A 13,664-nucleotide genomic window follows, 5' to 3' on the forward strand; every position below is an offset into this window, starting at 1 on the left:
GATTAAAGACTGAATGTCTACTGTCTGTCTATGTGCTGTGACTTAGCATCATTGCTACAGTGTCAGTGGTAGCACATTCATAATAGCAATATCACAACCTCACAGCCACGCTCTCCTTGTCACCGTGCTCTCATCAAAGGACCACACTTCCGGTGGCACAGTGGTTGGCCGAGGGGATGCCGATGCGCCGGTGGCACGTGAACATCTTGCGCAGCTCGCCGCGGAAGCGGTCGTGCAGCCAGGCGTACAGGAAGGGGTTGCAGCAGGAAGAGCTCATGGCGCACAGGTGGCACAGGAGCTGGATGAGCAGGAAGTAGCGCTTGTCGATCAGGCCGATGTTGATATCGCGCAGCACGTTGAAGACGCTGATGGGCAGCCAGCAGATGGCGAACGCCGCCACCACCAGCGCCACCAGCCTGAAGGTCTTGCGCTTGCGCGCGCGCTGCTGCGCCGCCTGGCCTTGCGTGCGGTGGCCCGGCGCCACACAGTTGCGCAGCCGCACCGAGATGCACAGGTAGGACGCGCAGAGCGCTGACAGCGGCAGCACGTAGGTGACGAAGAGCATGCTGTAGGCGTAGGCCAGACGCTGGCGCTGCTGGCCAATCCAGAACTCCTCGCAGATGGTGAAGCCCTCGTCCTTGAACTCCACGTGGTAGGTGTGGGCAACTGCCGGGGCCACCAGGCCACAGGAGAGCAGCCAGATCCCCAACAGCAAGTAGGTGCAGGACACCACAGACAGGCGCTTCTTGAGGGGGTGGACAGTGGCGTAGTATCTAGTGAGATAATATAAAAAACCGTCAAACAAGGACAAGGACAACAGTCGTCAGCACAACAGTCAGAGAGTGATTTAGTCATTTAGAGTTGCACAGCTGGCTGCTTTAGAGAGTGTGGTTGAAAATGACCTTGTCTGCTAACAAAGCTTAGATATAACATCTATTAGACTTCCTGTGGGCTTTTGCCAACCATCTGCTTGCTTTTCACACCAGCTGAAACCTTTGATGAATCATTTTCCTGTCAGTTCAAAAGAGAATAACTAGAGATGCATTTCCTGAAGGAAATACCATTGCATGCTAAACGTTGGATGTATCAAGAGATAGAAAGAAAAACAAGTAGATTAGGGAAGCTCCCTCTAATCACTACTTCTACTTGAGAAGTCTCGTGAAGACAAAGACACACAGACAAAGGACGCCTTAAGTGAGTATGGATGAATGGATATACCGATGGATGGATTACAGATAGAGACATGGATACACAGGTGTAGCTATATGGGTGGATGGGGATATATGGATGATGTTGGTAGAAAATGGATGTGGACAGATACAGTAGAAAGATGGATTGGTGTGGATAAATAGATAGAGAAATGGATGGATGAGTGATAGATAGATTCATGGATGGATTGCAGTGCCCTCCACATTTATTGGCACCTTTGGTAAAGTCCAGTAAAAAGATGACATTTTCAAAAAAATGACATTTTGGTGATTAATCTTAGTCTTAATCTTTATTTCCCTTCAAAGTTGAATTGTTTTCATTGTGAGAAAAAGGCACCAGAGCTCAATTGCAAGTGCCATATAGGGTCTGAATACTTATGTAAATGGAATATTTCTTTTATTTTTTATACATTTACAAAACACTCCAAAAACCTGTTTTTTGAGTGTTGGAGTATTGTGTGTAGAATAGATTAATGAGAAAAAAAATAATTGAATCCATTTTAAGATGAGTCTGAAACATAACAAAATGTGGAAAACTTAAAAGGGTCTGAAAACTTTCCGGTTGCACTGTATGACCAACTCATGATTGATGATTATGGGATGGATATGGATGGATGGCTGAGTAAATGGATATAGATAAATGATTGAATGAATGGATATAGTTAGATGGGGAGATGGATAGATGGAGAGATGGAGATATATAAATGATGTGGACTGTTGATAGATGGATGGATGTTGATAGATAGATAGCTGAGTGGATAGGAGAATGGATTGATGTAGGTGGATGATGGGATTGGTGGATGGATGAGTATGGAAGGTGCCTTATATCAATACTCCTAGGTGGAAGTGAGCTTGATTGCCATATTAGGATGTCATTGTGACCAATGGAAACTCAAATGAGACAAATAAGTTTGTTTTTTGTATTATGTAAAGTTCACAAAAATGAGAGGGACAGAGCTCAAGTTTCCTTTAAAAGACATGCAAAAAAGTGTGGTAAATGGTCAAAGTTTAATTAGATGCACAGAATTAGAATGATAATAATAAGAATCTAATAATTACATCCAGGATATTAATTGTGTAATTATATTGATAATCACTTCCATTTCAACCACATTTCAATGTGATTGAAAAAAATATTAAAATGTGATTGAAAATGTGGTAACACTTTACTTGATGGGTGAGTTCATAACACATTCATAGCAGCTGTCATAAACTGCACATAAAGCATTCATGACTGTTTCATGAGACATGACTCAACATTCATGTGTTATGGACTCACCCGTCAAGTAAAGTGTTACCGAAAATGTTTTTATTAAAAAACAAAGCCATCACATAATACCTGGATTTCTGCCTCAACACCTTAAGCTCCTAGATGAAATCATACACCAAGAGGAAAGGAAAAATCAAAATAACCTTTTTGTCCAGCCTATATCCCCTTGACACAACAAAACTCAATTTAACATCAATATAAGATTTTGACCATTGTCTCATATTTCTTAATTTCACCTCCTATGAAGAAGCCCTCCTCTTGTCCAATCCAAGTTCAACACGCCTTTGCTAAATATTATATTTATAATATTATGTTTATGCTCCTTATTTCTCCTAAAGTGGAATTAGGAGAAACAAGTAAGAATTCCGTAATCTCTTAATAAGAGCTCATTTATTTCTGTGAGACAAAGACAGCTGTTGTATGCAGCATGTTCCTCTGGACACTCCCACACACTGAAACACAGGCGTCCACACGCACACTCCAAAATTACCTGTCAATGCCAATAGCGGTAAGAGTGAACACAGACACATAGACAGTGACTGGCTGGATGAGGAACACCAGGTAGCACATGAACCGTCCAAACACCCATCCACGGGGGTTGAATGCATACGCCAGGTTGAAGGGGACACAGGTGCCACACATGAGCATGTCGGAGAAGGCCAAGTTCCCGATGAAGAAGTTGGTCACGTTGTGCATCTTACGGGTGTGGCAGATGACGTAGAGCAGCAGGTAGTTGCCGAACACCCCGACCAGCACCACCAGGGCGTAGCAGGGGATGATGAGGCTCTTGAAGGACTGCAGCAGCTCCACCCCGACAAACTGGGGGCTGTGTTTGGACGAGACGTTCTGCTGCACGGCCACCTCGAACACGTGTCCCGCGCTGGTGTTGTCCATGCCCACACACGAACCAGCTGGCCCACAGGATGGCAGCAGGTTGATGGGCCACCCGCTTCCGCTGTCATCCATAGCAGCTGGAGGGCAGGCTGTCTAAAGAGGGGTGAGAGTGCCATACTGTGAATAGGGCAAATGTTCATTTCACTGACAGAAGAATCATGAAGACAGAGGAATCATAAGGAATCAATGGGTGGTGGTAGCATAGTGGTTAAGAAGCTGTGCTAGCATGCAGTAGCCTGTAAAGTTGTGGATTCAATTCCCAGCTTCCACCTTTGTGTCCTTGAGCAAGGCACTTAACCATGAGTGGTGTGTAAGGGTACATGAATTATCATGAATTCATGCATGAATTAATTCATGATTTATACATTACTTTATATCTTATGAATCATCAGGAAATGACATGAGTTCATAGTCTCTCATTCATGACCTCATACATGAACAACACATCAACTAAACATTAGGTACGATGGGTACATCATTATGATTTCATCATGATTACATGAATTTAAGGTTAATTGCGCATGAGTTCATGTGAAAAGGAGACCTCTCCTTTCCCCTAAATATGTATTTTTTTAAACTGTTAGAAGACTGCCTTGTGCAACTACTCACATGCACTCACCCTTTACTTCTGTGTTTGAAGGGTGTCATTTTGTTGTTGGGTATGTGTTTATGTCTTGTGTATATATGTGTCCTCATATAGGGAAGATTTTAACAGGGATATTGGTACAGACCATCAATCCCCCCTCTAAGTTGGTTTAGCCCGAGTCTTGATTGGATAGTTGGCTGGCCTACTTAGACAGGCTCATTTCACACACAAGAGAGAGACTGAAGAGTGTCAACTAGATGAGAGGTTGTATATGGAATGTTTATACTGTGGAAAATGCTAGTGCTTAAGAAACCGGTTGGTTAATTTTGTTTTGTTTTGTTGTCAAGTCTTTTTGTTTGCTATTTGTTTGCACTGTTTTCGCACTGTAAATAAATCTGCACTCTCCACCAAAATCCATGTTTGCTTGCTGTGTCTTCACCCCATCATCACTTCACCTTAGTGAGTCCTAGCCGCTCATCCTGTGTGTGGGTATCGACCGCAAGGGCTGTATTTTCACAGTTCATCATGTCTGTGGACCCTCAACTAAGGTGGTGAATAGTAACATTTGTTTAGAGACAGTGGCAGAAAAATAAATAATCATGATCATGCTTAATAAATCATAATTCATAATGATTTGCCCACCGTTCCTAACGCTTTAGGTGATGTGCTGTTAACTCATGTCAATTCCTGATGATTCATGAGATATTAAGGAATGAAGCAATACAGAAATCATGAATTCATTCATGTACCCTTACCGTAAAGTGTTACCAAATAAATTAAATTAATCAACATCCAAACTAATCCTCTCTCTGATTGATGTTCCATCATTTCAAGACTGTCTTGATTATCCTCAAAACATAGTTAAAAAAATAGTTCAAAACAACAGTGTTTCTGGCCTCAACAAACAGTAAGGGAAGAAAATGTATGTGAAAATGAAAACCTGATGAGTGAAGATGAACTGGTTGCCTGAACACCTGTCCTTTTCACATAGGCCGAGGCGGAACGGCAGGACGAAGTGTCTCGGCAAATTTACTACCAAGCACCCTAGACATTTTGCCGAATCAATAAGTTCCGGCACCAGTGTGAAAACGTTAAGGCGGAAAATGTGACGTGCTAAAGCTACATTCATTGTTTTGCTCCGGTTGAAAATGTTTCTGTGTAATTTGTCAGCTGTGATCAAATGCGTTCAGTAAATTCCACTTTTATGTCATAAATATAACATGCCTATGATTCATATATAGTGTATCTAATCTAGGCCTCTCTTATGTTCAGTCAAATTCGCTTTGCCCACCCGTTTTTTTCTTCTGTGCTCACCCATTTGAATATTTCTATATGCCACTGTTTTAGATCCCAACGCAAATTGACCAAGAGCCAAACGTCTTTGTCTACTGCGTTTAAGATCATTGAGTCTTTCATCTGAACTGCTCCCTGCTTCTCTTCAATTTCCCTTCGAAATTACTTTTTATTGTCCAAAGACGCAATTGCAAGAATCGACATTCTAAGCATCGACACATGCACAATAATGCAAAACAACTTCACTTGCATTTATAGGGTAGGCTACTAAAATGTGCACAGAAGCTAACCAAAGTGCAGTCGGTTCTCCCGCCATGGTTTTGAAAAGCACACACCTGCTGCATCTGATGGCGCACGCATAAGGCCTACGACTGTCACTCTACACTCCCCCTGTTGCACGTCACGTTTTAATACGCTAGCTGGTCCTGACTCCAAAATGCCGGATCATGTGAACAGATCAGCAGGCCGGCAAATTTTTATCTCGTTTTCAGACACACGATGCGGCAAAGAAAACGTCTTCTCTTCCCGCAAATTTTGCGTGATCTCTGTGTGAAAAGGCCTAAAGAAAGCAGCCTTTGTGAGAGGAGGGTGTAAACTCCAGCATCTTGGGTCCAAAGAGGCGTAAAGCTTGGCTGGGAACAGTACAAAATTACACTTTCAAAAACACATTATGACTAGATTTCCCTGAATGAACCTCAAAGGGCACCATTACCCACGTGTGTGTGTGTGTGTGTGTGTGTGTGTGTGTGTGTGTGTTGTACACCGTGTGAGGAGATGGGGCAACACATCATGTCTTTCTATGAGATGCATCACCACCTGAAAATGGAATCTGGAAATATCTGAATTTGATGTAGGTTGTGTGTTGTGTGTGTGGTGTGTGTGTGGGGGGGTCTAACATCAGACTGAAGTGTCCCCTGTCCACTGTGAATGTTCAACACCACAACCAGCTGTGCCTGTTCCCTCAGACATTGTGAGTCATTTTATGTAGCAGCAGCACATCTCCATTCAAACCTCATTGTAGTAGTGAGCAAATCTATGGTGAACAACAACCACTGCACTGTTTCTGAACAATGTCACCATTTAGACCGAGTGAATAGGACCAGTGGACTGTCTTTGAGAGAAAAAGCATACGTAAAAGCTTCATACTAGTGGTTTGCTCTGTGTCATTTTCACATGAATCAGTGGCAGACATTCATTCAATTATTGTTCGCATCTCTATTCATGTCATTGTGCAGCAAAGCACCGCTCAGCTAATGCGTTTTAAGGCTAGAAAATGGGTTGGTTAATGATCAGGATGTCTTGGTTTAAGCTCCTAGCACTTTCTGCTATTCATTCATGTTGTCAACAGTCTTTTTGTTAGGGAGAAGAAAAAAAATATGATCCGTCTGTGGTTATCTTGTGAATAATGACAAAGCACATATCTTCAAATTTGTTTGGCCTTCGGCAATATCTCAACAAACTGCCAACTACAAATAAATTTGGGTTTCTGCATCTCTGTTTTGTGCCCTCTGCCAATTTACTTGTTACAACCGCATACTACAGTCTACGGTATTTGTGTAAAACAAAAGTGCAGACGCTGTGAGGCACATGTGCATTACATGATTTGTGAGATTAGTGCCTCTGTGGGCAGAGAATAGCGCTCATTCCCCTTGTTTGTGTGGGGAGGTGGACTGTAGTGCGCCATGCAGACGGACTTCTCATCTCTAACAGGAAAGTGGACTAATAGACCAGCCTAATGGCTTTCTTCAGAGCCTCCAACTGCACATTGGGTTTTTACAAATAATTTACTGTGCAGCGCTGCTACACGTGGGCACGGACAGACATTTTTTTAAAAAAGGTTTACGACGAAGGTTACCATGAGGCAGCCCTTGGTCACGCCTCCCTTTCAAAAGGGGACTAAGTAGAGCTTAATAACAGGTTTTAAAAAATGTTCCTCAGAAAATGGCAGACAATGAGCAGCACTTATTACACGGATAAAAGAGAACTTACATTTCCATTTGTGAAACCCCGGTATTAATGGACAGACATTGGAAGTAGAGAGTCAGGTGAAACAAAAATGAATGATGAGCTATGAGCTATATAGGCAGAGGCTTAGTATGAAATCTACTGTTTATGTTTTAGGACCCAGCAGCCTGTGTGGTCTCCATTTGACCAATTCCCTGATAAATGTATTAATGCACATCCTAACCAGCAATTTCCCTGTCCATTTAATTTAATTGCATACTGTAAGGGGAAGATGGGTCATGGCACTCTACTCCTACAGGTCTAAAGAGAGTAGAAAATGACACATTAGACTTTCTCCAGTGCTATGAGGGCTGGGAGGGGAGAGGGGTTGGGTAGTGGGATGCAGGTGGCTGATGTATCTGTTTGACAATCCCATTTCACTGAATCCCCCAGAGATGTGTTTCTCCGCTCCTCTCCTCACGGCCCAGACGCCTTGTTTTTCCCCCATCACCCTCCCATCTCAATGTTGGTATTTGGTATTTGTCTCAAGGCTCTAAAAAATGAGACCTGCGTTGCTGTCAGGCGGGACCATGCTGTGATATGATTAGGCATTGCTCTTGACTGAGCCCTGTGAGGATTTCAGGACACATAAAGCTCCAGTCGGTGCACGGGCAACACACACTCACTGCATCAGTCTGGGCTCATTCAGCAGAGCACCATCACACAGAACTCATAAAGTCACCAGTTCTTCTCCGGCTCAGTCGCCATACACAACATATAGGGGATATCAAAACAAGCAAATGCATTAAATATAGAAGAAATATATTTTGAAAATGTGGACCATTCCCACTGATCATGTCTCATCTATGGTCTTGGTGTCCTTTGCTCAGCAGGACAGTTCATATTATGCTCAATGCACAAGTTGCAAAATGCATAGTTTTCAACTATATCAAATAACGAGACACACATATGGTGTGAATCAGTGAATTTATAGACATTGGTGTGAATAGACCCGTCAGCAGTATTCCTGATTCTTTAGAACAAGTGCATTGAAAATGTTTTTGCCTCCAAGCAGCTCAACAAATACAATGGCTAAAAAAAAAAATGAAAACATATTTTTTTAAATAAAAAAAAAAAGTTTCAGCTTACAATTCAACCTACAAAGACCCTTTTCTTTCTCGAAGAAATGCTGATATGCAAAAAGCACCTCTTGGAAAATTAATATCCCCTACCCGAGAGGGCTCGACAGAGGACTGGCATTTCAATAGTCTGCTGCTCATACAAGGGTGCTATGCAGTTTGATGGCTGTTATATGATGTCTCTGCTTGCTGACTCACATGTACACATACACACACACGCACTCACGCACACAATCTCCACACCTGTCAAGTAAATGCTTGGAGAATCCTCGATCTGACCACAATGTACACCACAGGTGATGCACATCAAGTGATGTCTAGGATAGGGGAGAGAGAAATGATCAAGTGATTTTACCAGTGGATGGCTATTTTACATACCCTAAGACTCAGCAACTGTCTTTTGAAATCAGTGTCACTAACATCAAAATGGTCTTTTGAGACAAATGAGTGGTTGGTCAGTCAGAGCACATGTTCACTCACTCCTTTAATCAGGGAACAATGTGTGGTCATGGGAGGTAATTTGCAGGGTTAATAATCATAGAAGATGCACTTGTTGCTGTGACAAGGGGCTATATTGAGCCCATCCTTTTTAGAACCATGTAATAACCCTGTGTTTGTCTGTGGTTCATATCAAATACATTTTGTACAAAATAAGCACACTATTGAGGCAATATGAAATAATGAAAAGACAAACACTGTTGAAAAGCATAAACCCACTGGCAGCAAGCCATTTTGTTTGAATGTATGTGGATTTTACAACACAACCATGCATTAAATCATTGACTATGAAGATAACATGATCCAACGTAATCTAATATAATTGCATTCTTATTCTACAGAGGACATTGGACTGTATTCTGGATTCTATTTGTCTCAATCAGAAATCTGAGAATTGATTTCTGGGTTACTAACCTATTTCATCATTCAACCAGTCTATTAGCCTACCATAAACTGTCGATAGGCTACATAAAATAGTTAACTTACATTCTCATTACATCGTGCAAATAGATCAAATTTATACTATTGAAATAGAGGAACATTTCGAATTGAAACACAAATGAATGTAAACGCACCTTGAGGAGAGGACGTTCGTGTCTTAACTGTGATATTATCCACGTTACTCCTGACACCTCCAGTCTAGTTCAGACACGAGACACTGACGGTGTGACCTGACAGGATAGACCGCGCTAAAGTTTAGTCTCTTCGTAGACGGACAGGGATGTGAGAGGAGGGGGTGGAGTAACACGATTTTCTTTTTCAAATGTGTTAGTCTTTCCTCTTGGTTGGCTTCCCACATCCACTTACAGCGTGGCGTGTCGGATCCTCTGAAACAATCATTCAGCGGCTGCGTGCGCTGTGTCCATGCTCGTTTCCTTCATCAACAATACAATTTCGCCTCCAAACACATTCTGGGGTGCGATTTCTTGGTAGTGTTTAATCATGCCTTACATGATAATCATAGTCTGAAGAAAGATATAAATGCAACCATTGCACTGAATAACTGTAATTGTCCAATTAGAATGACACAGGCACCTTGACCACAAAAATAGCTTCTTCACACAGAGTAGCACTTAAATGATTTTTTTCTGTCAAACAACTAAATGGCCAAAACCAACTCTACACATTCTTGACAATCATTGGCAATAAGGACAATTGTTATGAAATGGCATTCCAGCGTGTGCTTTCTATCAGGAATATTTCTGAGACCCTTTCTGAGATGTCTTTTTAGGTGAACTACATCCAACCGGCATGCCTTAATGTCTCTGTGTACGTTTTTATATCGCCAATGATACAATCCTTTTCATTTATATTTAATGCCTGCTTTGATGGATATACGGGGTACAGGCATACAGATCTGATGAAAGTAATTGGACATTCTGAAGATCAAGGTGGGTTTTTAATGTGATATGTAAAGAGCTCTGCAGGCCATCAGAAGCAAAACCTACAGTAGGACTAAAACCTAGTGCAACCTGGATTGCTGTCAATGCTTGGGCATTAACAAACTGATATGGAACTTCGGCTTCAATAACTGAACTGAATTTTTCTAAAATAACATGCATTTTCAACTTCAAACAAATATCTTGATAATTATCCTAACAATCATCAGGCAAACATTTTGATAATTATCCTTGATAATTGTTAATAAAGATAAACACACTTGCAAACACAATCTGAAGGATAATTAATCTCTCGTCCACACCTGAGTCATCCAAGTAACACAAGTGTATATTTGCATTACCTATCCACCACACACACACACACCAAGGCCCTGCACTCACTCACACCTTCGATAGATCACATAGAAGATTCTTGTATGGGCAAAGAAACTTCACCCAGCATTTAGGGTTCCTCAGAAATTGCTCCCATAGCTGCTTTGTCATGGAACAAGCCTCTTCTGGGATCTGTGCTGTGATCGCAGTGAGGCTAGAAAGCAGGTGAACAAACCCTGGGATGTAAGGGTTTTATCCCTCAACATACCCTGGGATGTAAGGGTTTTATCCCTCAACAAACCAGTCTCACACAGCAAGGAGTCCTTTATTCCGTGTGTAGGTGAGAGTGACTATTGATTGCATGTCACTATCTAAAGGGGGATTTAAGAGACCCATATGCATATTTAAGGATGTGTATCGTAATTTTAGTGACAGGTGCGTGCATAACATGGGGTGTGACATGATCTGTTTCCAAATCACGACGTGTAATCAATATGTCTTTAACTCAAGGTGGACAGTGTGGAAGAACAAACGTGTATAGTCTCATGTGGATGTAACACATCTGATACACTCACACAGACACAGGCACACACAGACACACACACACACACATTCACACACACACACACACACACTCACAGAGAGAAAAAGAGAAATATTTATAGTTTTTAATCTATTACAACATTGTCATATAAGATTACATCATTATTACACTGTACATAACCATATTTGCACATCACCTGTGACTTCTAGTTCCAGAAAGTAAACAGTCAACCAGGGGTGAGCACTCAAGCTTTGGAACAGCCTCCCTTATAACATCAGATCTGCACCATCAGTGGGTATTTTTATTTATTTGTGATGCTGTGAGTCTTTGTAAGGCAATCAAGGCAAAGCAAGGCAAATTTATGAATGTTGCGCATTTCATACATACACAGGGGTATTTCAATGTGCTTTACATAAACAAAAAGCAAAGACTAATAGTAAATAAATGTATAATATAAATGTTTAAAAATAGTAAAAAAATTACATTTTATGAAATGGAATAATTCAAATACATAAAGTAGAGTAATTAAAAGACATTGAAAGACAGATGCATCCGATTAGTTAGCAGAAAGCATCTGAGAACAGTCTTATAGGGGAATTCTGGTGATTTCCAGGCAGACAGCACTAAACTAGTTTAGAAATCTAGACGCACCCGGCTTGCAAGCTGGAAAAATGAAACTTTGATAGGGCTAATCACATCGTGTATAGTGACGTTAGGCAGGCTTAACATAATGATTGATGGCAGAGTTGCAACGGTTTGGCTTGAATTCCATGCTACTTGAAAGCAAAGAAGATGGATGTTGCTGTTGGCGAACAGCGTGACACGAGTTAAGCTTTTTTTAAGTTGGCAAAAGTTAGCTCCGCTGGTGGGAAAACGCATGGGACTCATGGCGCTGTCCTATTGCGTGCAGAGGGAATTTGAAAGACAACTGATTATCCCGCCCCTCCGACTGAGCACTGCCAACAGTGAGTGCCCAGACCCTACATTTTAATGTGGGTCTGGCTCGTCAGGCTAGCGCTAAATTCTAAAGATTTCAAAATGGGTTCTCACGAACATGCCCCCAGAGTGTATTGCTGTAGCTGCCTGCATTTTCTATGTGAAAAATCATCAAAATTCCTCTTTATGACTGGATTTCAAAACATTATGCATATTGGCAAGGCACAAAATAAATCATATTATACACATGCATGCATTTATATCTAATATTTCAGTCTTTCAATAACTGATCATGATCTGCATACTCCGTTTCATTATGGCACAGATCTGCCATAATGTCTCCTGCCACACTCTTATCTCCAGTCCTCAACATGGCTGTCAAACTGGCCCAGAACAGCTGCCGTTTAGGCTCCTCTTGGGGCCACGGCAAGTAAGTCTGTTGCCTGAGCAAGGATCGCAAGCGCAGGAACTTTGTGGAAAGAGAGTCTGGCGGGATGGGCTCCAGCAGAATTAACACTAGGGAGTCCCTTTGAACATCGATGGCCCGGTGCTGTGCAAAGAACAGCTCGTTTGCACCATTCGCTGTGGACGAAGCTCTGTGACAGTACAAACACTGTCTTGTAGCTGCTCTCCACACAGTTGATGATGTTGTCAATGACCCATTCGCCCGGGACAAAATCTCGCTCATGGAGGCACAGTTGGAAATTTGAAGCCTCCAGATGGGGCGCCAATTCGGACTGAACCCACTGTGCATCATTTACACTGTAGGATATGAATGCGAGATTAATTGAAAGTGGAACTTTCCAGCCGCCTGTCTTTATTCCGACTCCTCTGTTTAACTCTTAGCCAGATCCATAGCATCTTTACGTACCAGGCTCCATCCATGAAATGAAACACAATTCCACAAGAAATCAATACCATCAAGACTACAGTAAAACAAATGGCAAACATGAACGGTGGGTCACAAGCCACTTGACTGGGATGAAAATCCTTGAGCAGTGTTCCGCTAAGGTATGTGGGGGAGTAGCAATTATACTGTATGCAGCTGGCCAATCTACCAGCAATGTTTTATTAAAGTCACGCACGAACCGGTAGAGGTTACAGTCACAAACAAATGGATTGTTTGCACCATTAAGTTTCTTCAGCTTCGGCAGTCCTCTGAAAGTCTCAAGCTTAAATGTGCTGATACTGTTGCGGTCCACATGCAGCTCCTCTAGGGCCGGTAACATGAGGTCAGGGGGAAGTTCTCGAATTGCGTTGGAGCCCATGTGGAGCTGCTTGAGGTCCTTCATGGGCTGGAGAGCATCTGTGTTCACGCTTGTGATATCGGTGTGGGTCAGGTTGAGGCTGACAAAGTGTGGAGAGAGATGATCAAACAGGTGATTCCCAAGGAGGTTCCCACTCAGTGAGAGGTTTTTCAGGTGCGAGGGCCAAATCACCTTTGTATGGTCAGGCAGCTTGATGGGGTTGAAACTCAGATCCGCAGTCTCCAGTTGTGTTAAGAAGAGTTTTATGTACTGAATTATTGTGTTAAGGCTCCGTAACTTGTTATTTCTAATAATAACCTCTTTCAAACATGAGAGGAAATGTAAAGGAAATCTGTTTAATTTTACAAACAAATTATTGCAGGCCAGGTTGTT

General features: G+C 42.1%; 2 protein-coding genes across 2 annotated transcripts; both read right to left on the reverse strand.

The window, feature by feature from the left end:
• prlhr2a (prolactin releasing hormone receptor 2a) lies at positions 1–8,645 on the reverse strand. Its single transcript, XM_042101520.1, has 3 exons — positions 8,578–8,645; positions 2,969–3,465; positions 1–773 (listed from the first exon to the last, which is right to left on the reverse strand). The coding sequence occupies exons 2-3, from the start codon at positions 3,442–3,444 to the stop codon at positions 134–136; spliced, it is 1,116 nt and encodes a 371-aa protein (XP_041957454.1). The 5' UTR covers positions 3,445–3,465; positions 8,578–8,645; the 3' UTR covers positions 1–133.
• A 3,650-nt stretch (positions 8,646–12,295) lies between these two features.
• On the reverse strand, positions 12,296–13,664 carry LOC121715655 (toll-like receptor 6; the record flags this gene model as incomplete). Its single annotated transcript, XM_042101532.1, is given in 4 exon segments — positions 12,296–12,593; positions 12,595–12,809; positions 12,811–13,065; positions 13,068–13,664. Coding segments are annotated over 4 exon segments (1,365 nt in total), but the record flags the coding sequence as incomplete, so codon positions are not given.

Source organism: Alosa sapidissima, chromosome 8 (assembly GCF_018492685.1).
Source record: "Alosa sapidissima isolate fAloSap1 chromosome 8, fAloSap1.pri, whole genome shotgun sequence".
NCBI classification, from domain to species: Eukaryota; Metazoa; Chordata; class Actinopteri; order Clupeiformes; family Clupeidae; genus Alosa; species Alosa sapidissima.